The sequence below is a fragment of the Centropristis striata genome, chromosome 9 (assembly GCF_030273125.1).
Source record: "Centropristis striata isolate RG_2023a ecotype Rhode Island chromosome 9, C.striata_1.0, whole genome shotgun sequence".
In the NCBI taxonomy this organism is placed as follows: Eukaryota; Metazoa; Chordata; class Actinopteri; order Perciformes; family Serranidae; genus Centropristis; species Centropristis striata.
Window position 1 is genome coordinate 10741489 of NC_081525.1, and position 26806 is coordinate 10768294.

The following is a 26806-nucleotide window of genomic DNA, read 5'->3' on the forward strand; positions in this document are numbered from 1 at the left end:
TACTGACAGCCGTTGGAACGCTAAATAACGATACTTGGCGGCCTTGAATCAATATAATATTTCCACGCGATATATGGCGATACTATGCTGTATCGATTTTTTCCCCATATCTTGACACTGTGTGGTGCAGGTGTAGAAGGTCTTCAGCACCTTGAGGGTCAGTCTGAAGTCCCTAAAGCATCGAAGGTGGTAGAGATGCTGAGAGACCAAGGTGACCACATGACGTCTTTTTGTCAACAAGATCTCCAACCTAAACAACAGTATAGACCGTTTGTCAATACCACCCATAACGACACATATGATCGTTTGTCAAACTGAGCTCACAGTACCGTGTATCATTTTAAAGATAGAACACACATCTTTATACATACATGTACGGTTCGTAGTTGTAAAAAAGGCTGCAGTTTCTATGAATATGGATGGAATGAGCGTAGTGTGTAGTGTAAAGCGATTTGGATAAAAGCGCTATATATGTGCACCCCATTTACCATTTACCATTTATGGTTGGTTGGTTGGTTGGTTGGTTGGTTGGTTGGTTGGTTGGATGGATGAATGGATGGATGGATGGATGGATGGATGGATGGATGGATGGATGGATACTAGGAATGTGATGATTAATTTAAGGTCAACACTTAGTAGCAGACCACAATTTGTCAACAAGATCTCCAACCTAAACAACATTATAGACCGTTTGTCAATACCACCCATAACGACACATATGATCATTTGTCAAACTGAGCTCACAGTACCGTGTATCGTTTTAAAGATAGAACACACATCTTTATACATACATGTACGGTTCGCGGTTGTAAAAAAGGCTGCAATTTCTGTGAATATGGGCTACAAAACCACTGACCTAGGTTTAGGGCAAAAACGTTCCTGAAAGGCGTTATAAAAGACAGTTTAAACAGGAAATGAATGTATGTAAATGCCAGAAGTATTTACGAGGGTGAAGTGAGCCACGTAAGTTACATAAAAGTACATACATACAGTTACATAAAAACGTAAGTTACGCAAAAACCTAAGTTACGTAAAAAGTTTACTTTTTTCCCCCACTGGACACAAACCCTGTTTTCCTGGGCGAAAGTCTGTCTTTTTTCAAGATGGCGGCGTCCAACAGTCTAAAACACAAATGTGAGTCGTATTTTACAGCATGTACGAACGCCTTGTATAGAGGTTTCTGAGGATGTTTGTGGCTGTTCCTTGTAAAGCCTTCTGAGCAGAATAGACAGGCATCGGGAAAAACACACACACTCCTCAAAGCTCTGCTGATTCTGCCAACACTCTTCATCACAAGTCACTGTTGTTTACAGTTCTGCCATGTTGGTGATGCCAAGCAGCAGTTATCAAATTCAATACAGCTTTCTCTGCCTTGGGTGATCTTAGATTCAGGTGTGTGTTAGGTTGTAGCTAATGAAACAAATGAAAGTTGGTCAGAGTCGTTTTTCCTGCAGACAGCTGCTCTGACAGTAACTTCACAGAATGCACTATGCATATACATTTTCCTCCCGCAATCAATCCCAATCTTGTGATTGGTGTTGTGACACATGTTTTAAATTATATATTTTTATTTATTTCGTCCTGCATAATACATCTTTGCAGTGAACTTTCAGATGAAGGCTGAGAGTGCAGGTATGTTTTTCTGTATGAGTGCTTGGGTGTTGCTTCACCCTTGTTTTGATGACATATATATATATATATATATTGATGTTTTCCCCCTTTACAGTGCAGAAAACTGGATTCAATCAGTGGAATCCACTTGATTTTTATTACAACACACCTGTCATAATTGGTTTACTGTTTTACTAAAGTAGGGATTTATTTCTAATATTTTTATTGCTAAAGGTGCTTCACAGGTGTAAACATAATTTTTGTATGTGTGTATGTACGTGCATGCATGGTTTTTATGGTCAAAAAATGACCCCCAAGACAAGATTTGTACCATGTTGTGTTCAGCTTACATGGATATATGAACATAAAAAATGTTTGACTTTATCTCATGTTGGGTTCATTCTAGGAAAAGTTTTTGAATTTCAAGTTGAAAAATGGTCATTAAGTGTGTTTCCTCAGCTGTTAAACACAGTGGCAGGTTATTTTTGAGGGTTAAGATTACACTTGAAATATTCATGATAGGTAGAGGTGTTGGCTGCGTGTGTGGATTCACCAAAATATCATAATCAGTGAGAGTTAAGACGTTATGTGTGTTAGAGACAAAGGAACAGAAGTTGGTTTAATATAGAACGTGTTTGTTTATTTATTGACTCAGACAGGGTGTCTCTGTGCTGTGACTGACATTTAGCCCAGTGTGTGTAACACATTGTGTACTTTTCTTGTAAACCCAGAGAGAACTCTGTGCACTGTGTGTGTGTGTGTGTGTGTGTGTGTGTGTGTGTGTGTGTGTGTGTGTGTGTTTGTGTGTGCTCCTGTGTAAGTCTGTTTCTGTCTCATAGTGGGTTAATATAATCAGCCTGTAACAGCCCCTTCATCCAGCTCATTGTCCAAACACATGTCAACTTCAGCACACACATGCATACAAATAGACATTAGATAGACATACACATGTGCATACTAAGCGAGGGCAGAGCGGAGCGTGAAATGGACAGGCGGTTTGGTGCAGCGTCAGCAGTGATGTGCCGAACCGCTGTGGTGAAGAAAGAGCTGAGCCGGAAGGCAAAGCTCTCGACCAACCAGTTCCAACCCTCACCTGTAGTCATGAGCTTTGGGTAGTGACGGTAAGAATGAGAATGTGGATACAAGCAGGTGAAATGAGTGTCCTCCTCCGTAGGGTGGCTGGGCTCAGCCTTTGTCTACGTTCACACTGCAGGCCTTGAATTTAGGTTTTTTTGCTCAGGTCTGATTTTTCTGTCCGGCTGTTCACATTATTTTTTAAATGTGGCTTATATCAGACTGCAGTGTGAACTGATCACGGCCCCGAACTGACACTCTGCATGCGCAGAAGAGCAACATTTTTAACTTTGCATTACCCCTGTGCTTTCTGACCATGGTCGGGGAGCTCTAGAGTTTTCGATTTGAAAAAAAAAAAAAAAAATTGTGTTGTTCAGACTGTCATAAAAGAATCAGATCTGAGTCACATATGAGCAAAAAAACAGATTTGGGTCACATTTGTCTGCAGCCTGAATGTATTCTTAGAGATATGGTGAGGAGAAGACAACCAGAGGGAGCTTGGAGTAGAACCGCTGCTCCTTCACGTTGACAGGATCTTGTTGAGGTGGCCCCGGCATCTGATCAGGATGCCTCCCGGGCGCCTCCCATTAGAGGTGTTCTGGGCATGTCCAACTGGTAAGAAGCTCCAGGGAAGACCCAGAACACGCTTGAGAGATTATATATTTGGTCTGGCCTGAGAACGCCTCAAGGTCCCCCAGGACGAGCTGGAACATGTGGCTGCGGAGAGCTACGAATATCTTGCTTATCCTGCTTCCCCCGCAACCCGGCCCTGGATAAGTGGAAGAAAATGGTTGGTTGGTTGGTTGGATGGATGGATGGATGGATGGATGGATGGATGGATGGATGGTTGGATGGATGGATGGATGGATGGATGGATGGATGGATGGATGGTTGGTTGGTTGGTTGGTTGGTTGGTTGGTTGGTTGGATGGATGGATGGATGGATGGATGGATGGATGGATGGATGGATGGATGATGGATGGATACTAGGAATGTGATGATTAATTCAAGCTCAACACTTTGTAGCAGACCACAATTTGACAAAATGTGAACACATATGGGCTAAAAAACTGGCCACATTTTGTCTGAGAGGGGCTCTTGACTTTGCTCTCACCTCCATCATAGTGGCTGACATGGCTTCCGTCCTACATATTGTCAAATCAATACCTGCTCCAGCCTGAGATTTGTCAGTGTCACAGTAATGCTGTGTCAGATTCACTTATTCTACCTGCCCCCAAAATAAGAGGTATCTAATCCACCCTATAAGCCAAAGCCAACAAACTGCTTTGATGTGCTTTGATGCTGGTGGAGGTGTTAGTGCTGCAGAGTATCAAATACCCCCAAAATACGTCTCCTAATGTCCAGAGCAACGAGGTGTGGTCCTGACTCTGGCTCAAGGAGGATTATAGGGTTGTGCAGCAGGAGGAGGGGTGGAGGGAGATGTTGAATTTTAAGATGATGCAATTTCAAAGCAAGCATTCATTTCATCCATAATCCAAATGATGTATATGGCTCCAAACAGCCCTCACCGTTACTGTTGGTGTCAAATCGATGTGTGTATGTATCAGATCAATCAGGACAGGCCGACAGCTGTGCTATTAGGATTAGCTGTGTATGTCTGTAGTGTGCATGTCCTGTATGAGCTTCATATACAGACAAGGATCTACAGACACACTCTCCCTTATCTTGGCCTCCACATTTTAGTCATAATTACTTAGATGCACTCTGTAAAACTGAGGGATTAGGGTAAACATCTGACTGTCTGAAAGTGTGACTCATACTCTGCTGCCATTAAACAAAGCTATAGCTGTTAAACATAGAAATAGCCTCCAATAAAAACAGTAAGGCAGGGATGGATTTTAAGGGATTGTAGGTGGCTTTTTTCTGTCTGATGCTCTATTCAAAGCATTCTTTTTACTCAGACTTTGTGTGCTTGTGAGTATTCCTGCTCTGCTGTTGGTCTTTTCCCCTCATAAACAGTCACTGAGTGCCAGAGTGCACTGTGGCACAAATTAGACTGTTGGTACATTCAGAATACTGTTTGGATAAACAGCAATTATTCATTCATTCATTAATTTTCCTAAACTACCTGGACAGGTCGATAGTGTATCACAGGGCTGACACATAGAGACAGACAAACACGCTCTCATTCACTCCTACATACAATTTATAGTCACCTAAACTCCCCTAAACTGCATGTTTCTGGACTGTGGGAGGAGGCTTATCTATTTATAATTTTCCAAATGGTTAATTTTTATATTTAAGATGAAGCACAATTATAATTGGTAGCTTAGGGTCATTATCAGTAATACAAAGATATACATATTTACTCTAAATAATGAAATTACCACTCCTCCTTCTTATGGTCTGTGCAATTTTGCCTAACAAACTCAAACCTGGTGCCAATTTAAGTTTTAAAAATAAACTGGAGATACTGGTATCATAAAACTAGAAGATCTAAGGGACCTATAGGCACCATGTGCATCAGGATATCGTGTCGGGAAGTTGTCGAAATAATGCTGCAAAGTTTGGCTTTTTTATGTTTCATTCAAAAAAATTGAAAGCAGTGAAGCTTAAAGTTTTTAAAAGTTTGAGAAAATGCTGCAGTTGTTGTCGTCCATAGATGTTTGACCAACAAAGTAATCAGTCAAACTGAACTGAAGTGATATCAGTCTGTGGGTTTGACTCTCATTGTGGAGAAATAAAAAGACTGAAGTGAGATGAATAGACTGAGAATTTTCTCTTATTTGACAAAACAAGTCTTGATTAAATTTAATTTTGTGGACACAAAATGCAGTTAAACAATTAAATCGCAATTTGCTTAAAATCGCAATAATATCATATCGTGACTCAAGTATCGGTATAAAATCGTACTGTGGGGCCTCTGGGCATTCACAACTCTATTGGTTACACACTGCGGCTTCAAAAAGGCATCAGTAGTCTGTAGCAGAGAGATGAAACAAGGAGAAGAAGTAGCAGGATGCATCACTGGCAGATAGAGCTGGATTGGCCATCTGGCAGACCATACACTGTCCCAGTGGGAAACACAACTGTCTCCACTTTATCTTTATTTTTGACTGACCGTCATGGGCCCAAGAAACGGGTAGATCAGCCTTTAAACCGTGCTCTTACAAACAGTGCACCTAGCCTTACAAAAACAAGATTCCAATCATAGTGGAGTATACAATTCTGACTTCTTAAAGCTATTTTTCATGTATTCTCTAATTAACGACCCAGTGGTTCCGTAAGAGAGGAAAGATTCTGCTGCCTGAAAACTGGACTGTGGACCGCTTCACCCTCCTCTCTGTTAGGTGACACTCCACTATGTGTGCACTGATGACACAGTGATAATGGCACATCCAAACTTTTAATGGAGTTTAACAGTTATGGACTCACTGACTGTTTAATTGGTTGAAGTTAACTGACTGGCACTGCGGCGCTAGGCTTACTCTTCTTATTGTTCAGTTATTTCACCAGTTTAACATACATTCTAGTGCCTTGTCATATATACATGTCGGTCAGTCCTGTTATTGTTGTTAAGCTGATTTGCTGTTCCAGCTTGATCAGTAGTGATAGATTTTAAGATGATAAACAGACTAATTTTTAGACAGATGAGGTTTTGATATTCGTATGACAGTTTTAAACATGCTGTTTGGCCATTTCTGTCTCTGCAGAGTACATTTGACCAGCCAAAGGGATCTTTTGGAGTTGATACTGCACTGTTATTATAAGTTCTTCCATATATTCCTGCAGGCTGAGGGCTTGCTTCACTGTGCTGTATTTATATTAGAGAGTGGAAGTTATCCATCCTGACTTCATGTGTTTTGACACTCTGGGATGAGGGCTGTCTTATGTAGCCTACATGTCGTGTTGTGTGGAGTGATATGGTTAGTATATCTACATGGTTAGGAGAGCGCTAGGTAGTTGGTGAGTTATCAGTTAAAATACTGTAAAATGCAATAGCTCAAGATTTGATAGTCGAGTACATAACAATGAGAGTTGTGACCATAAAATAGAAAATCTAATCATTACACTCCTAGTCTTTGCAGAGAATGACTTCTTAAAGTTGGGTTAGGCCATTTGTTTTTGGTGTCATTGGGCAAAAATTCTATATTAATCTTTCAGCATCCTGTATTTAAGTGGTCTGAGAGAAAACTCAGTTCTCAGGCTATAAATATGGCCCCTGATGGGAGACATTGTGTAAAAATGCAGATTCTAGCCACTTTCGAAATTGCTACCTATTCCACTAGATTTACACAATAGGCAAAATCCTCCACTCTAAAGGGCTACTTTCCCCACTGAAAAAAATATTACATTTGAAAAAAGTTACTTTTTATTGAGGAAATAGCTCACCAAGTGCATTTTCAAAGGGGTCCTTTGACTTCTGACCTCAAGATATCTGAATGAAAGTGGGTTCTATGCATACCCACAAGTCTCCACTTTACAGACATGCCCACTTTATCCCATGCTGCTTTTGGCAAGAATTCTAGTTTTCGCCTTTTGCCATTTAAAATTTCTGCACACTGGAGTCACTGGAAAGCTGAGACGTTTGTGGATTCACGGAGTCCAATTTTATTCATGTGTGATGCTCAGTTTGTCTCTGCCTCTGACAAACTTGATAATTTGCATTCTCCTGTTCATTTTAATGACAACAAATGTATACATATATGATGATGTTAGTCCCAACAGCAGCATTTCATTGCAGTGTGAGCATTTCTTGAGTCTCGACCTCACTGTATAAAATGAGCTGCTGTGACCTCTAGGATAATCACAGCCTCATGGAACTTTACAACCACACACTAGAGACCTAGAGCATTCAGAGGATCGATGGCTTTCCTACATATATACTGATAATAAGGGGGTTTCACAGCAGTTTACAGACTAGAGGTGCTCGCCATCCAATCCTTGAAAATCTCCAAAATGTCTTGGAACCGAATCACAGCATGGATTTTCTATGTTCCTCGAGGTCTTAGTGTCTGAATGTGGTATTCTGGAGGAATTATGGACCATTTGTTAACCATTTTTTTGTTAAATAGCACAAAAATCTGTGTAGCAACTGCACCAACTTATGAGTCATACAGTAACGTAAGGGTCATAATCCAATACCAATAATAATATCTGTAATATCTGTTTAATGCTCAGTACAAGGAGCAAAACGTTTTCCATTGCCAGGGCAATAAGTCTAATGCACAGGTGTATTTCAAAGGTTATTTCAGGTATCATTCACCTCTTGCTCCTGAGGTGAGTGTCACAGTTAATCATGAAATGGGTTTCAGGTCATTTCAGACATTTCTAACACAGAGTGCCTGAAGGAGTTCAGGCCTCGGCTACTGTCACACTCTGTTTGCCACTGTGATGAATTCTGGGGTTTGAGCTCTTTACAGTATTGCAATCAAGTTCCTCCACCAACTAGATTGATGTCATTTACTCCTCCTGGGTCAACACACAGCCAGCCTACTGTTTGCATCATATAACCTGATACGACACAGACCGAGCGGCTCAGATTTCTACCTCGAAGATTTCCCTGAAGCGTTTTCCTCAGAGATATCTTTGGTGCACGCTGCGGTGCTCTCTCTCTCTCTCCTCTAGCCCAGAGGAAAACCAAGTGGAGGTAGAGAGGAAGTGTCTGTGTGCTCGTGGCAACTTTAAATGTCTCTTCCTGAACTAGATGAAAGGTTTCCTCCACATGAAACTCCTTCTAGTCTACGTGTTGGAGCTCTTTATGCAGGAGCATGTAGAAAATCCAAGCGGTTCTGAGGGTTGAGCAGAGGGGCAGACCTGTGAATGGCTTTTTTTAACACGGAGGAGGTGGCTTCATTAACACCCAGCAGCCCCACCAGTCCACTGGGGAGGAACAGGGTGTGTGTGTGTGTGTGTGTGTGTGTGTGTGTGTGTGTGTGTGTGTGTGAGTGTGTGTTGGCAGGTGCAGTAGGTTATAATTGGTAGTAGTATCATGTTTTCTCCGGCACAGATCTAAAAAGTTGAGATCTTCACTGTCATTTTCTTTGAGATCCCAGATTCCCCCATGGCTCTCTTTGTGTCTCTCCCCTCTTTTTTTTTCAATTTTTCTGCCATTTTCTCTCCATCTCTCTTTTTGCTCTCCTGTGTCCAACCCTCTTTTTTGGCTCTGATGAAGGCTAGACAGACTTGTGTGCTGAATTTTAACTGAGAGGACTGAGAGAACACTGGCTAAGGTAAAACCTTATGTGGCGCTTTCACTGAATCAGACTTCTCTGCAAACAGTGTTCACCATGATTGTGCTGCGGAGATTTGCTGATAAAGTATGTCAGTGTGTGCATTTGTGTGTGCATGTGTGTGTGTGTGTGTGTGTGTGTGTGTGTGTGACACCAAGCAGAGTCCCTATATGTACTTTGCGGTCCATTGTTTTTCTCGGTTGTCTAATTCTGTGAAACTGACAACACAATGCAGTGAATAAATACGTTATTCAGGGATATAAAAGTGACCCATGGAAGTTGTATCAGCTGAGCTCATGCAGCCACACCACCACTTTTATGGACCATTTTTACCCCCCTGGACATAATTCCTGCTGTTTGCCTTTAATGGGGTGTATATTTTTCTTCATTTAGACCAATATGCTGATGTATCGCAGATGATTGTCCTGCAATGTAAAATATAAAACAATGTGTCCCATGTCCTTGCTGTCCCCTCAACCTGGTTTGAGTACCGAACTTTGGAGGGCGCTTTCACAACCACACAAGTCCGTTGGTTAGTCGGATTCAGAGAAAAATTGATACTTTTGGTTCATTTTGTACTGGTGCATCTTGATAAATTAGAACATGATGGAAAAGTCCATTTCCAGTAATTTAAGTGAAACGGCTCCAACGAGGTATTGAGTCATATAGATGGACATACTTTTCAGAGGGCAACATTTCCATATTAAACATACTTTTTAAAATTGGTCTTCTGTGATATTAAAACATTTTTGAGACACTGAATTTTAGGTCTTCATTAAATGTAAGCCATAATCATTATAAGTAGAAGAAATTAAATAAATGAAGACATGAAATGTTTCATTCTGTGTGTAATGGATCTATAGAATGTGTTTTTTCCACTTTTTGAATTGAATTACTGACATAAATAAACTTTCTATGATACTCTAATTTATTGAATGCACCTATATTTAGTGTGATTTGCTGTCACAGTGCAGAAATGTAGGCTGGCCGAATAAAAAATAAAATAAAAAAATTTGCGGAGAGGGCCGTGTATGGAGGTGGAGGGCCGGAAATATACTTGCAATATTATTTCTTACTGTTTGGAAAGTTTGTGGCGGAGCGTTCACTAGTCCAACGAACCGTAACAAGGATTTAAACCACACCAGATTTAGATTGAAACGGACTGAAATGGAGCGACGCCTGCAAGCTAGTTCAGGCAGCCAACTCAAGCTGTCACACATGCCCCAGTCCTCATACATCCTCCACCAAAACAAACCTCTATCCAATCTGGCGCTCTCTTTAAGATAGCCAATGCTACTGCTGCTGCATCCGTATTTCAGCCCCACCACCATCCCAGCATCCACCTATAGGCCCTGATGGGGGGATATTACTACATCACTCCTCAATACCTATACGAATACATATATATATGCATTGTTTCATTTATAAGGCCATTCTGGGTTTACTCCCCACATACCTTTGTGACTACATTATCAGGACCCATTGCACCTACATTCTTCGTTCCAATGACAGATACCGGTTGACTGTTCCCAAAGTCCGCACCGTACTCGGTAAACAGGCTTTTATGTATTGGGCTCCTTCATCCTGGAATCTGCTCCAGAGCAGTCTCAATCTGGAGGACCTTATTACGCTCACATCCTTTAAAAAACTCTTGGGAGATCTGGAAGCAGACTCGTATCGCCTTTGCACGTGTTTTTTATGATGTTATGATCTTGTACTGTCCTTGCCTATCTTACTGTGTTGTCTGGCTTGCTTGTATTTTACTGTAGGTCCATGTTTTATTGTCTGTTCTTGTCATGATGACCTGTCTGTCTTATTGTTGTAACTTTTAACCCTGCTGCTGTCTTGGCCAGGCTTCCCCTGAAAAAGAGGTATTTGTGTCTCAGTGGGACCCACCTGGTTAAATAAAGGTTAAATAAAAATAAAATAAAAATAAAAATATTTATGCATAATCTTCATTTTCCCACTCAAATATCCACGTCCACTCATTAAAAAACAAACGAAAACACAAATAGAATCGACATGCCAGAACAGGTGAAACACAGGGTCAGCAGCAGTGCCGCGCCCTCAATCCTTCCCTCATGTAACTGCCTGAGGAGTGATGAGGTCGGAGCCTAGACGCCAAATCTAACATGTTCTTCTGTTGCAATAAACATATACCGCATAACGTGAGTTGTCTGACTTTACTTTGGGCTGTGAAAGTGTCCTACGGGTACTGACCGAATTATGTCGGTACTACCAAGTACTGATTCATGTTAAAGCAATAAGAGACTCTGGCTAAGACAGTAATTGTTTTTTCACAGCACATTCGCACATGTGTTGGAGGACATTCATCATCATTCATCTATTAATTATGGTCACGCCAACGTCTCTGTCCTCCCCATCGCAGCAGAGACAGTGGAAGAGAGCGTGATAATGCATCATGTTGAAGTCACAAAGAGTCAATAGTGGGCCTAAAGTGTGGTTAAACGTTGTAAAACTCCACACAGACAACGTTTGCTGCAATATAATGTCATACAACATAAGGGCCAGCAGGCAAAAAAGGGAGTCCACACCATGTACATCGGTTTAAACAAGTCTTTATGATTGTTTAATTTGGTCTATTTTGATTTAATAAAGGATTTGAAGTTATGGAGTGTGTAGAAGCAGTGGTATCAGTGGTGTTGAGTGTGCTTGAGTGAGAAGTGTGAGTGTGCAAGTGTTGATAATGTGGAACAAAGGCAAAGGATAAAGCATCAAGCTAAACCAAGCTAAACCAAACCTTACTGGGGACAGAGGAGCCCAGAACAGGGCAGAGCCTGGGAGTGATCAGAAAAGGGAGAGCACCTGGCAGCAGTAACCTAAATACTCTAATCCAAAATAATATAATGGAAAACACCAGACAGAGAAACCACACCCAGCACCACTGACGAGCAGGAGGAAGGGACACACTCAGAGGATGCCACATGGGGCCTCACAGTACCGAAAAAGGTACTGTGATACTGGATACCGGCATCAAATTCCATATACCAGTACCCAACCCAAGGCCCAACCAGCTCTTCTGTGTTTGTTCCCTCATCTACACTCCAGCAGATCAGTAATAAGAAGCTGGGGGAGTGGATCAGCCTCAACATGGCTGCTGTATGCTCCTCTAAGCCACCCGGAGGATCAGTCAGTGTTTGCATGTCACTTGTGTGTGTGTGTGTGTGTGTGTGTGTGTGTGTGTGTGTGTACTGTGATTAGAGGCAGATCAATGCAGGGATTGATCAGCCTGAGCAAACCCAACATTCGGAAGTGGTGTGTGAATGGCTCAGTCTGAGACTGCAGTGAAAAGGAGCCAGCTTCTATTAAAACTCAAGGCCTCCCATTCTGTCGCTGCAACTAAATGTCTGCTGAAAAACATCTCAAGAAAATGTGAAACAGACAATACAGTACAAATATCATTCACCGTTATAACAGGACAATAGGGCTGGCCCATTGTTGTGATGGACAGTTTCTGGAATAGCTCTATTAAAAATGAATTGGAAACATACTTTGTGACCACCGGTCCAGTGGCCTGTCTGATTTCTCCCGAGGCTACTTTGTGGTTCCGTACTGGCACTGGTACAATTAGATAAAGCAGTGTAATGAAGTAAATCTCATTTAGCTGCAAGAGTCCACGAGGACAATCAGCAGTTGTCGCAGATCTGCACTACAGATATTGATTGCCTGTCCAACACTGATAGAAAAACAGATGAGGCTTTCCTTAAATCACTTTACTGTGTACTCACTGCCAGGCTACAACCATGCCTGATCTAACTGTGTGTGTGTGTGTGTGTGTGTGTGTGTGGAAAATCCACTGTAAAAGCAGATTTATATCACATTCATAAAGCAGATTTATATCTCTGAGCAAGTCAGCGATACGGTGAGATTGTGGTAAATTATGCTGATGCACCGCAGCAGGATGCAGTAAGATACAATAGACTATCATACAAAACACTGTGCAATACAAAACACTGTACTACTGTATGATACACTACAATATGCAAACACAAATAAGATAATACTCACCTGTGATAATACTTTTGCTGTTTTGGCCCCCAGTGAACATTTTTAAAATAATTTCTGTCTACATTGTGAATTTTCAGTTTTAGGGTTAGGGGAGAGATCATGGTTAGGGTCATGCAACTAATACACTTGGGGGCAGTTTTACAAAAGGATCGCAAGGCTTTTCCAGCTGCTAAACGTGTGCAAATAAGGTAAAAACAAACTCAAACCAACCACGAAGGGTAAACTGCACACATAACTATGCTGCCAAGCAAATTGCATCTTGGTGCTACGGACTTATTTGAACATATTTAAATGAGGTAATATGCATACATTTCGTGCAAAATCGGCCCCTTTCTATGCAAAATTAGCCTCACTGCAATGACATTAGCTTCATGACAGATATATGAAGCTCTGACATAAGTCAGATAAGTATGTTCAACAATTCCTGAATTCTAAAATGTCATTTAGCAGACACTTTTATCCAAAGCTACATACATTTAAGAGTTAGTACAACACAAGCAAGGATGAAGTCAGTTATTGTCACCTGTGTAGATCAAGTGTGAAGGTGTTCAGTAAAGAGTTGGGTCTTCAGTCTCTTCTTAACGACGATAAGGACTCAGCAGATCGGATGTTTGGAAGTTCGTTCCACCACCGGAGCACTACAGAGGTTGCTAAGCCTTATGCTCAATGGATCGATGATAACTTTCAAATGACAAGAGTTGTGTTGCATGCACAGGAGTTTCCAGGCTTGCACACAGGGGCTGCTAGAGCTACCATTTGATAGCATGTTTGCTCAGTGGAAACTACTGAAAGTTAATGTTCATGTTGTAGTTCGTGACAATGCACGGAATATGAAGAAGGCAATGGTTGGCGACAAGTGTGGTAACAAAGCCTGGGCTGCATGGCTCATAAACTGCAGCTAGCAATAAATGATGTGTTAAGCCAGTGAAGTATCACTAATGGAAGTAAAATAGTTGGACGTCTTCGGCACCACCTCTTAACTGCGAGAAACACAGACAGAGTTGGGCATGGAAACCAAGTTGCTACAAAAAGACGTCGTAACCAGGTGGATTAGCACATTCCTTATGATGAAAAGTCTGCAGGACCAGAAGCGTGTACCAGTGGAGCCTCGTTAAAAACACGACCACACTTCTTGCTCCATTTGAACAGTTAATAAGAGAGATAAGCTCACATTTGGCTACTACTGCTGCTGTGATTCCTTCTGTTTTAGCACTGAAACCAAGAGTCTAAAAAACGCTATTTGACACAGACACCAAGAGAGAGCCAATAGGTGTACTGCAGATGCATGTGGACAAGATGACACACAGCAATAGTGCCACAGAGACACCTGACATAGAAGAACCACACGAAAAAAACATGTATGATGAAACCCTGGAGGAACACAAGCGACAGCAGGAGGGCCTGACAAGTCCAACGAGTGTACAGGTATTAACAGATCAATACGGTTAAAATGCAGTCATTTGTGTAATGAAATTGCTCAGAGCAGAGTTCAACAAAAAAGTGGAGAATGTTACAACGCTCTGATTGTCCCAACATGTCCCACTTCACTGCTCTAGGCAAAGTGGCATGCAAATACGTCTCGGCTCAACGTACATCTGTCGACAGTGAACGTCTTTTCTCTGCTGCAGCACATGTTGTCCATGAAAGAGACATAGGATCGTATGATGCTTATCTTTGACTCAATAAAGTAGGCCACTGTCAGCTGGAAAACATTATTTCAATGTTAAATATAACATTATAAATATTTTTAAGGTATAGTCAGAGAATGTTCCTGATATTTTTGCTATTTTGCATTTCAGATGGAAGGTGAAATGACTCTGACTGAAGTATCTGTTGTAAATATTGCAAAGTTTGATAAATGAGGAAATAGTCAGGAGTCAGGACTTGTTTTGATATTTTTTATTTACCCCGCGAGTTGAAATTGACTATTAGTCATCAACCATGCCAGTGCATTCAGATTTATGATGTCTATTAGTTATAATCTGTAATTTATTTCACTGTCATTGGTACATGTCCAAGTTTATAATAATCACTGCAACAGTAGTCATTTACGAATCAGCCTTAACCAAGCGGATGAGATTACTCACTTGATACACCAGTTCAGTCCTCAAACAGGAACCAGCTGCAGAGATTTTAGGGGTTATATGATTCATGATCAGTCCAAGTTTCTCAGAATTTTGACAATGCGAATAAACATTGTATTGTCACATTTCCCACTCAGGAAACATTGCCTAGATTTGATTTGGCTGTAGCACAAAAGGGCCCACAGACACACTCTGCGCTCGACTGCAGCGTGTGTAACGTGTGTTTGAGGAGAGATTTTCCCTTACTCACATATCCACATAGTGTATTAAGGCGCCAGCTGTTGAGCAGGAATGCACTGTGGGTCAGTGCATGGATGGACCTGTGAACAGCAGGTGATGACAGTGGTGGAGTGTGTGATTCATCAGTCAGCCGGTCCTCTCTGCAGAGCGTGGTATGCAGATGTCGGACTGCAGAGCTGCAGCTCAGCATTCACTCTGCCTCTGTGTGTTTATTAGCAACATATTGGCCTTTCATGGCCATGGCTGATTGATTTTGCATGCTTCCCAGTGTTATCTCTCTCAGGAGGGGCGGGCGGTGAGAGATGCAGCCCTGCACACTGACCACACTGGCTTTCTGAGCAGGGTCAGTTGCTAGGGGAGATCCAGAGTGGTGCTTAGAAACCATGTACGTTCCACTAGTGAAGACGTTTTTCAGTCGTAGCCCAGGGTGGGGAACACTTTTAGGTAATTCTTGTTGGAGATATACAGTACAATGTACTGTCACAGACTGAGGGACAGCGAGTGACACACAGCTGTTGGTTGTTTTGTTTTGTTTTTGTTTTTATTTTATTTTTTCTTCTTTTTTTGCTGGGACAGTTAGATTGTATAAATTATATGTTGATTGTAATTCAGTGATTGTAAATATTGCTTTCTTTTATTGTTATTAGTTTTTCTTTTCTTTTAAATATAATAATTTATTGTAAATATTGCTTTCCTTATCTTGTTATCTTTTTTTCTGATGCTTGCTTTGGCAATATATACATTGTTACGTCATGCCAATAAAGCCAACTGAATTGAATTGAAATCAGTACAGGGTTTCCTCTTGGATTTTTTTCAGCAGTATAAAAGTATAAAAAATGACACTCAACTGCACAACAGGCTTTAGGTGTGCAGGTGGTGAAAACATGGAGAGGAGCAGTGATGGACGTGGTTTGGGTGCAGATGAAAGCAGATGTGTCATCTCAAGATTCAGTCCATAGAAAACTTGACGACTCATCATCACCAGGCTGTTTACGACTCCAGCTGTTGTTATCCGACGTAATAAATATGCTCAAGGGCAATTTCACCATCTAGCAGAATTGGCTTAGGGTACCCTTGGAGACGCAACAGTGATGTGTAAACAGGATCGATGACATCATGATAACACATTTTGTAGGATGATATATTTTCGCAGAAACTATCACGGTAAACGATGGTATCGTATTGATGTCTTTTTAATTTTATAACAATATTAGAGCATAATAAGTTCATATTTTTCCACAGCAATGAATTTTTAAATCTCGAAAATATTAAATATTGGAATTAAAATGTGGAAAAGAAATATTAAAATATCCTAGATAAATAAAACATAAATAAATAAATTACAACCAAAACAAATAAAATAGACTTTTAGGCTCTGTAAACAAAAAATTGAGATAAATATTATGTATTATACAATTTTTTTATTAAAATAACATATAAACAGCTGGAATGGCTGCTTGGGAAATATAGGTATTTTTTGGCAGTTCGAACTGCCTGTCAAACGTTTGCAGCATTACTTTAAACAACACAAAAAAGCAGAACAAGTCATGCATGTAAACAACAATATATCGAGTCCAGAGGAAAACCATTGTGTCCATTTTTGTATATCAAAGTGGATAGTAATTATCATGACAGGCCTAATAATGACATCTTGTGCAACGTCATGTCTTTGTGCTGCATGTTGACTCATGGATAACACAAAGACTGCTCCATCAATAAAATGACAAAAATCAGCTCGGCCCCAAAACCCAAAAGACTCCTTTCCTGCTTCTTTCACTGATGGACTAAACTCTTGTGGTGCTCAAGCCCAACAAGAACTGTGATGAGGGGAAGTTACGTTTTTGTTCCTCTCATCTAACCGTGCTAGACCAGGCAGGAGCCTCTTCATTTAATTTATATTCATGAAATATATTTTCCTCTCTATATTCTGCCTGCTTGGGTTGGGCTGACAGAGAGGAGAAGGAAGGTGGCCTCTGGCTTTGCTCCTAGACAGAGTTTATCGCACAACACCCAGCTGTCACTACGACACACACACACACACACACACACACACACACACACACACACACACACGTATTAAAAATGCCAGGAGCCTCAAAGTTCAGCAGTGTTTGTGAGTATTTAGCAGACAGAAAATTGTTTTGGAAGATTCACTCGTGAGGTTTTAATCCTGTTTAGTTCTCTTTGTCTTTTAATCATTTCTCTACTTTGTGTTTGTACATTCACGTGCCTTCACTTGTGTGTGGTCATTTATGTAAATATTATGAAAATATCAACACTACTACACACTGGAAAAAATAGGCATACATCTAACAAAATGGAGGTGAATTTACACTCACACTCAGTTAGCAAGGTGTACCTAATAAAGTGGCCGGTGGACCATCTGCTTCAAGGTTGGAAGTGTTGTGTGTTCAGAGATGCTCTTCTGCAGACCTTGGGTGTAACCAGTGGATATTTGAGTTACTGTTGAACCAGTCTGGCCATTCTGACCTCTGGCATCAACAAAGCACCAAGGCTCTCTGGATATTTTCTCTTGTTGGGACCGTTCTCTATAAACCCTAGAGATGGTTGTTAGATCAGTAGTTTGTGAAAAACTATAGACCAACAATTATGCCACGTTCAAAGTCACTTAAATCACCTTTCTTCTCAGTTTGTCTTCACCATGTCTACATGCCTAAATGCTTTGAGTTGCTGCCATGTGATTGGCTGATTAGATATTGGTGTTAATGAGCAGTTAATGAGTATGTTTGAGCTCATTTGCTGCATTGCTGACTTTTGAGGGAACTCAAACACTGTTCTTTTGCACATATACGCTGCAGTGAAACAAGACCAGTTAGAAATCTGCAAACAACTCCTTTGGAAGCCATTGAGTATTTTATTTCATTTGTATAACTTGCACAGTTTAAAGGTTCTTAAGCAAGAATGGAAGAAGACAGGCAACTGTTTCTCGCATGAAGGTCACGTCTTTAACTTTGTACTCTCAATCATTTTTTTATGTTGAGTGTTATTTTCCATTATTTTCCAGTATTGTTCCAGTATTAGCTTTCTCAAAAAATAAAGGCAAATTTGGAATTTTTAGTGAAGCTCTGGGGATGGGCTGTGCCGAGGTTTAGAGTGTGTGTCGAGAAATCCTGGAAGTCTTTTATGAATCGAGTATCGAGGCTTGTTTCTTTAAGGGCGAGTGACGTCATTGATGAAGCCTCGCTGATTCAGGGAATGGTTCGAGTGTTGGCAGGATATATGAACATATATAAAGCGCAATGGATCCCCGCAAAATTGAGTCCAAGGTGAATAAAGTCATCATCATCACCCCAGTATTCATAAGCACAATCACTGTCTAATCTTTGGAAAACACAGCAACAGTTTTAACATAAACGTCTCATGCCCAGTTGGATTTATTCACACATTGATTGAAATCATACTGACACCTTGTTGTTGCTTTTTACATTAATAGACTTTTACCGTTACCCACACATTAATCAAATACAGATTAAATGAATGAAGGAATGAACCACACAAAATCAACTTAAATTGTTCTTGGCAGTGATTATTCCCATGCTGCCACTGCTGCAGACAGCCAAGAGGCAAATATCACAAATAGTTGAAATGACAGTAAAGGTTTTGACCATCAGGGGGGTTTTGTGCACATGAAGCCTCAAGAAATCAACGTTTTTTTAACCAAATGGATGAAAAGCTTCAAGGCTTCATGAGGCTTCATCTGGCCATCACTAGTGACGCTGCTTCAGCATGTGGGGGGGCGGATGTTGCAGTTTAATGCTACCTATACACCAGAAGACTTTGAAAAGATTTGGAAAGACTCCTGCAAGACTATCAGCTCACACCTGCTCACATCTAAAGACAAGTGTTAAGAGTTTTTAGTCCCAGCCTAGTCTCAGACTGAGATTCTACAAAGACTGTGAATCTTGCAGGGTCACTATTTACAAGACTACAACTAGATTTCCTTTAGCATTTTTTACCTACCATGCAATTTTTGTGTGCGCAGTGGTTTGTGTTGAAAAAAAGAAAAAAAAAAGAAGAGAAGACGCCCTCACAAAGCTGAAAAAGGATTTCTGTTTTTCTGAAAAGTTGACTATTTTACAGTAAAAATAGATATAAGGAAGAATAAAGGAAAGGAAACTGTAGAAAAGAATTAATGATATACATTTATGTCTTATTTAATTATAATTTGTTTAATTGAATAATTATACTCATCAGCTCTATCAACTTTCATTTAGTTAATCACACATTCATCATCAATTATTTATTACTTATTTATGTATACATTTTAACTGGATCTGCTTACTGTTCTCTTTACTAAGAAACAGCGCCCCCAAAATCCCGCTTGTGGCCGTAAATATATTACATCTCTATATTTGTATTTAGGACTGAGCTTACTAACATTATTGTGATGTTACTGTGATGATAAGTGGTTTTACTGCCGGTCTGGAACCGCTCATCTATTGGTTGTTGATTGTGTTACGTCACTGCGACTTGCGATAATATCAAACACGTTTGATTTGATCGCAAACCAAAGACTAGGAAAAGACTGATAAGAAACAGCGCAGATTACTATCTTACACTTAACGATCGGGATGACGGGAGCGCGCTGTGACTCCAGTAAGACTCCTAGATTTACTAAAGACTTTTAGTTTTTAGTCTGGGACTGGGAAAATCGTTTGGTGTAAGCCCAGCATAACTCACACAACTGGAGCAAACACACTAAAGAGGCCAATGTACTAGGATCTACCACGCTGGGTGACAAAACAATCTGGCTACAAGTGAAGAGAAGACCAGGGTTTATACTGTGAGGGTTGAAGGCTGGATCAGGTTCACCTGGTGCTGCCTGTGAACTAAGCTAACAGACAGACAGGGGAGGAGACACAGGAGGATCGGACAAACTGGAAGACAACAACAAACAAAAAGGTGAAGAATGAGCTGCCAGTCACAGATCCTGACAGTTTGTCTGTCAGTACACCAACATTCATCATTATCAGGTCAAAACTTCAGCTTTTCCGATTCTTTGTTTGTGACCAAGAAAACTCCAAAATGAATGATTTACTTATCAGCCTCAACTCTAAATGAATGTTGATGTGCATCATCATGTTAGCATTGCCATCTTTGATGCATCCAAAAGTAAAAGTGCATGGCCTTCATGCAGTTTGCTGTGTTTGCAGCCAGTTTATCTGAATATTTGCACCATTTGACTTTTATTGTGAAGAGCTGTAGACAGCTTAAAGCTGGGTTGGTACACAGAGTTAACAGATCAGTTGTTTTTAACAGTTACTCTGCTGTTCTCTGTCCCCATCTTTCCTTATGTACCCTGCAGTGTGTGTGTGACCGCTGGACTTTTCAGAGGGGTGTTCACTCTTTTTCTTCTAGTGAGGTTATTGATCAGATCCCAGTGATGCATTAATTAGGTGCACTTGTGTGGCATATTCAGGATTGGGGTTCTTGAGAAATATGCCAGCACCATTATTACTGAGACGCTTTTCCAGTCTCTGGCCCATTTGTTTGATTAAAATCATTCATCTCACAGCCCCTTCTCCTGCCAGTACTTTGTCTTAAAATGTAAAGCTGCACACTTTTGAACAAATTTGAATTTTAATATGACTTCATAAATGGCTTTCCATTAACTACTAATCACTCTGAATATATAATACAACACTGAAGCTCAACCGATGGATTTGCACACCTATTAATCAACCGTAATTGGGATAACCATAACAGAGATAAGGTTGGGTTTATGATACGTAATAAGATGCAGACACTGGATATGCTTTATTTTTCCAGTTTCCTCATGTGTATGCATTGTAGTGGTACATATAGAATTAGTCTTATTTGTGTTTCAAAGTAGACGGTGTGCATGCTAAATATTGTTGATATTTGAGAGTGCTGTTGATGCACAATAGTTTCCCACGATGCAGTGCAAGAAGGAAATGGATTAAAGGTTGTCACCTGAAATGCATTAAATAGTGGGTGATGATGAAACAGCTCCAAAAGATTCTTGGGAAACAAGAATCCTTTTTTTCTTAGGATTATGATTGAAATAGTATTTATAAACAAATAAATAAATAAATAAATGAATAGAAACTGAACAGAGGGTGTCAGCCCTTGAAATTGAAAGATGTGGGTGTTTACCAGCAAGTAGGGTTTTTAATGAAGAGACTCTATTAGAGGTGGGGGAAAAAAACGATACAGCATAGTATCGCGATGATCATGACCGCCAAGTATCGATATTTAGCATTTGGATGGCCGGCCCGCAGTATTTTCACCATTTTTTGTTTTTTTTCGGAGGCCATAGCGGGATTTTAGGAATATACTGGTGATACTGGTATCATATGAAACTAGAAGAATCTTTAGGCACCATGTGCGTCAGGATATCGTGTTGGGAAGCTGTCGAAATAACGCTGGAAAGTTAGGCTTTTTTATATTTTATTCAACAAAATCCAGGGCAGTGAAGCTTAAGGTTGAGAAAAGTTTGATAAAATGCTGCAGTTGTTGTCGTCCATACATGTTTGATATCAGTTCAGTTCAGTTTGACTGAATACTTTGTTGGTCAGTCTGTGGGTTTGACTCTCATTGTGGAGAAATAAAAAGACTGAAGTGAGATGAATAGACTGAGAATTTTCTATTTTTGCCAAAACAATTCTTGATTGAATTTAATTTTGTGGACACAAAATGCAGTTATACAGTTAAATCGCAATATATTGTATCACAATATTCACTATATCGCTGAATACTTAAAATTGCCATAATATTGTATCTTGACTTGTGAAGTATCGGGATAAAATCGTATCTTGGGGCCGATACGAGGATTCACACCTCTACTACATACATTTACATGACCAGTTGCCAACTAAATTAAACAGCAAATATGAAAGAGCACACATGAGATAAACCAGTCATTTTCCTCCTAATCCTCACTGTGAATTGACTCGTGCCCTCGTGACCCCTCTGACATGTCGTCACACTGGAGTAGTGCTGTGAAACCATCAAGACAAAACTGCTCTGCTGGATAAGATACAGTTTGAGAGATTTGTGCCTTAAAACAAAGTGACTTCCACCCAGTGACAGTGTGCATATGGTGAAGAGCTCAACCAGAAAATGATTTTTGCTTTTTCAGCTTGTTTGATTTCACTCATCCTCACAGGAGGCCCGGAGGCTGAAAAGTCTTTAGTATATCACAAGAAAATCGACAAAAACAGGCATGATGTGAATTTATAAGGATGTTGTTTTTCTATCTTATACAATATCTCAGACTGAGGCTGAGAGGAGCTGGTTTCATATGGTCTGAATGTTGTTGTGTTGGGTCTTGAGCAGAGACTTTGACCAGATAAACATTCTGTTCACATATGTTTTTTAAGCACAGACGGTGAAAGAATCTGAAATGAAGAAAGAGCTTTTTGCACAGCAGAATACTCCTCTGGATGAGCTTCAAGCCACTCGCTATTTATTTGACCATTTTCTGCAATTGGAAAAATGCTTCATCAGTTGATAAGGAGCACAAATCAAAGACACACAGAGGAGTGGTGTGAGTCATGTGATCACAATCTACAAATAGATTATTAGAATCAATCTGAATTTGATTCAGATTGTCTCTGTCCGTCTGGAAAGTTGTGATTAGCATTTTTCAGTATTTTTATTTATTGGTTACCTGATTAATTTTTTTAAAAAGTGATCTGCCGATAATTTCATAATGAAATAAATCTGCAGCTATTAGACAGAAAATGTGAGCTTGCTTTTGTTGTTTCTACGTGAGGCAAGATTTAAAAAAAATTGTATCATTGTGGAAATTTTTATGAATGTCCTCGTCTCCATCCTCCTTTTTCTCCATGAGAAGAAGTAGCTGTGCAGAAACCAAGCTGCAGCCTCTCCCTCTCTCCTCTCTCCCTCCATTCTGGATGCACTGACTTGTTAATGTGCCGACTGTGATGAGCTGACATTTGCCGTTGACAGCTTTATTCTGCATGAGTGTACTGTGTCTGCTCAAATAAGACCACGGACAAAGTTGCCATGATTTCTGGCGAGATGCAGTCACAGTGCTGAGCAGCTCCCCCAGGCATCACAAACTGTCTCCTCTCTGAAGGTGGGCCGCACTGTGGAAACACAGAGAGGAGAAAACGCTGATGTTCCTGCTAAACGCTGGTCCTCCTTTCACTCCTTTTTACTTCTGCAAATCCCGTCTTCAGCTTTGGGATTTACAGGAAGGCTAAACTCTCTCTGGCCAGGTCCATCGATCTTTCCTCTAATGCTCATCTAAAAGCAAGTCAGGTTTTTATGTGACTTTTTTCTTCACTCCAGCTTCCACTTTTTCAGCCTTCAACCTCTTAAATCCCTTAAATGTCCCATGAAGCAGCTTTGGAGGCGGGAAACCATCTTTGACTGCTTCACATTTATACTCTGTCTGTTGGTTCCATGGTGGGCGAATAGTTATAACCCATTGTTGATATCTTGAGCATCTTCTGGTGAACTTTTTCAACAAAATTCAGTCTGACATATTTGGTATATTAACCTCTTAGCGTTCCCATGGCCCGCCTACTGTATTTAAATATTTGTGCACACTGAGGTCCCTAAACAGGCTTTGAATTACTTAAACTGGGTATCAGTGGAAAGCTGAGACTCTCTTGGATTCAATGAGGCCAGTTCTCTTCATGTGGGATGATGTTAGTCATCAGTAGTAGCCAGTTCATTGCAGTGAGGGCATTTCTTGAGTCTGGACCTCACCGTATAAAATGAGCTGCTGTGACCTCTTGGATAATCACAGCCTCATGAAACTTTACAACCACAAACTAGAGACCTAGAGCATTCAGAGGATGTGCAGCTTTCCTCTGTATATTGACAATAAGAGGGTTTCTCAGCAGTTTGTAGAACAGAAGAACTTGTCATCCAATCGCTGAAAATACAGAAATCTCCAAAATGACCAAAGCTTTTGAACCCAAATCTCAGCATGGATTCTACTATGTTGTTCAAAAAAGGTCTTGATATATTGATTTTATATTCTGGAGGGTTTTTTGACCATTTTTATCCATTCGATATGAATAAAATTGCACAAATCAGCTCCAAATGTGTGTAACAAATGGAATCAGCCCTAAAATTGTTCCAACAACTTATGGTACATAGTTTAACATGGAAATTGACTTCAGATAGAAATATATGACCCCTTAAACACCTTGAAACCTTCTGGAAGGTGCAGTTACTCACTGATGTCCACATGTACGGGTTCACAGTCATTCTGTCGCGATCATAAAGCTTGTGTATGTGAGGCATTGAGCGTGGAGGTGTCTCTATGCATTGTTTTTCTTATAAACATCCTGGTGGCTTGTTAAAGACAAAATAGGACAATCAGGAAGCTGTTGGCCACGATAGTCAGTTTCCAGGTTGTTGCTCCCACTCGTCAAAAGACATTTGTTATCTGTGATATCTGAGATATAACAGTTTGCTTTCAACTTTGTGTCAACAGTTTGTGCTCAGGTCAGTTGTCATGTTTAAACAGATATTTCAACAAACTGAGGTTCTCACAGTTTGACTAGGAAAAAGTGGACTGGCCTGCACAGATCCTTGACCTCAACCCCGTCTAACACCTTTGAATAAATCGGTAACACTTTGTATTAAGGTCCTTGTAATAACCATTAATTAACAAGTAATAAGGCCCTTGTAAGTCCTTACAAGATGCTTATTAACATTATTGTGTGTTTATAAGCTTATATAAGTGTTAATAATGGCATTACAAACACCCATGACCCACCCATTATGTCTTTGCCATGCCTTTATTAATCTAATTTTGTTTGCTTATTTATAATAAAATATACTTTATTGCTCATCTAGTATCACTAACTATAAGTTAACTATGCTTTTTGCAACTACCGGATCTAAAGCTAGAACAATGCCGTATTACTTGTTAATTAATGGTTATTAAGGACCTTATTATAAAGCGTTACCAATAAATCTTTTACAATAACAGGTTGAGTAAGTGAAACAACAAGGTTAAGTGACACCATGTGAGTTAACTGCTGATCTCACAGTACAGCACTCATTCGGTCTGACCATTGTCCTCATCTCTCTCTCTCTCTTAGTGAGCTTCATGAACTGTGGCAGAGGGAAGGTGTGGCTCCAGGTTGGAGATTCGTCAGATTTCAGGGTGAGTGAGGACGGTGTGGTCTACACGCTGCGCCGCCTCAGCCTAGCGGGAAAGCGAGAAGCTCTGGAGGTGGTCTACGCACGAGACCTGCAGTCCAAACAGGTCTGGAAGACCAGAGTGCACCTCCACGTCCATCCAAAGGGTCACAGCGCAGGACCTGAACAGGTAAACAACAGCAGCAGAGAGCTTCTTTGTAGATTTCACTGTTGGTTATAAAATATTAATGCTCTGCCACGATAATTTATATTCATGTGTCCAGCTTCACTGTTTGAAACACACCTAACTGAGAAGAATAAATACCTTTTTGATTACAACTGCTATCTCCTTAATGTTGTACACTGTGGATGATACATCAACCTCCTCTATGAAAGAATTCAAAATTCCTTCAACCACTACTAAATCTAAATATGGAAATTTGATCATAATTATATTTATAGTTATTATTCAGTGTTCCACATTGATAGTTTAGTAACTTAATGAGACTGATTTAGGTGAATCGGCTATATTTTTCTCTGTTTTACAGAGTGGTGCCCCGCCAAGTGATGACTGAAAGTAAATCAAGTCATATCATTAAATATAATCAATAATTATTTATAATCTGACCCAAATTTGTCATGTATGATCACAGTCCAGGCCTGAGCAACTTGAATTGCATTTGCAAATTGACGGCCATTTCAAGGCTCTGTACTTTAACAACCTCCTTCTCCTCGAGATTAAACCCCATTGACTTCAAACTTGGTCAGTGTCATCTTAAGTCCTCTGTGATTAAAGGATATTTCCAGAATTTTTATTTTTTTAAGTATGTGGGTGTGGCATCGCATTGAATTTTGAACACTCACCATGTACAAGAAGTTGATCTAACTTGATTGTCCAATCTGACCCAAATTTGTCATGTATTATCAGAGTCCAAGCCTGAACACAGCCATACATCAATATTGACAAATTGTCATCGCGCCAACTCATAAAACAAACTAAAATAGTCTTCCTACCTCCATTTTCCCCCCACTATCTTTCTGTTCAAAGCAAACACAATAAACGAAAAAACTCTGGCTTACTACGCTCATTTAATCTACACAAACTAATATAAATCAATGCAGCCACCCATAACCTAGTGTGACTAACAAATGGAATAATCTAAGTGTGGTGCGAAAATGTGGAAAAGAAAAACAACTAAACCTAATGCGCAGTCCAAACAACATTCATAAGTCTACAGTAAAGACACTTGCGTACATGGCCATACAAAAAGGACAAAAGACAACACACAGAATAATATTTAAGAAGGAACATTATGCAGCCCAAGTGCTTATTCTATGTGTTATTTTCTGTTCAGCTCTCACTGTGTCTCAGTGAACATACAGCACAGATCTGCTGTCTCTGAGGCACTGGATGTTGGAATAATCACAAGTTCATTAACGCATACAGAATCTGACAGCGGTA

The 26806-nt window shown here is 40.2% G+C and overlaps 1 protein-coding gene across 1 annotated transcript in view; it reads left to right on the forward strand.

Moving 5' to 3' along the window:
• Positions 1 to 26806, forward strand: part of LOC131977269 (cadherin-2-like) — a 94934-nt gene that overhangs the window by 24435 nt on the left and 43693 nt on the right. The window contains exon 3 of the mRNA XM_059340481.1: positions 25305 to 25534. Coding sequence (XP_059196464.1) covers positions 25305 to 25534 — 230 coding nt within the window. The remainder of the gene's footprint in view (positions 1 to 25304; positions 25535 to 26806) is intronic.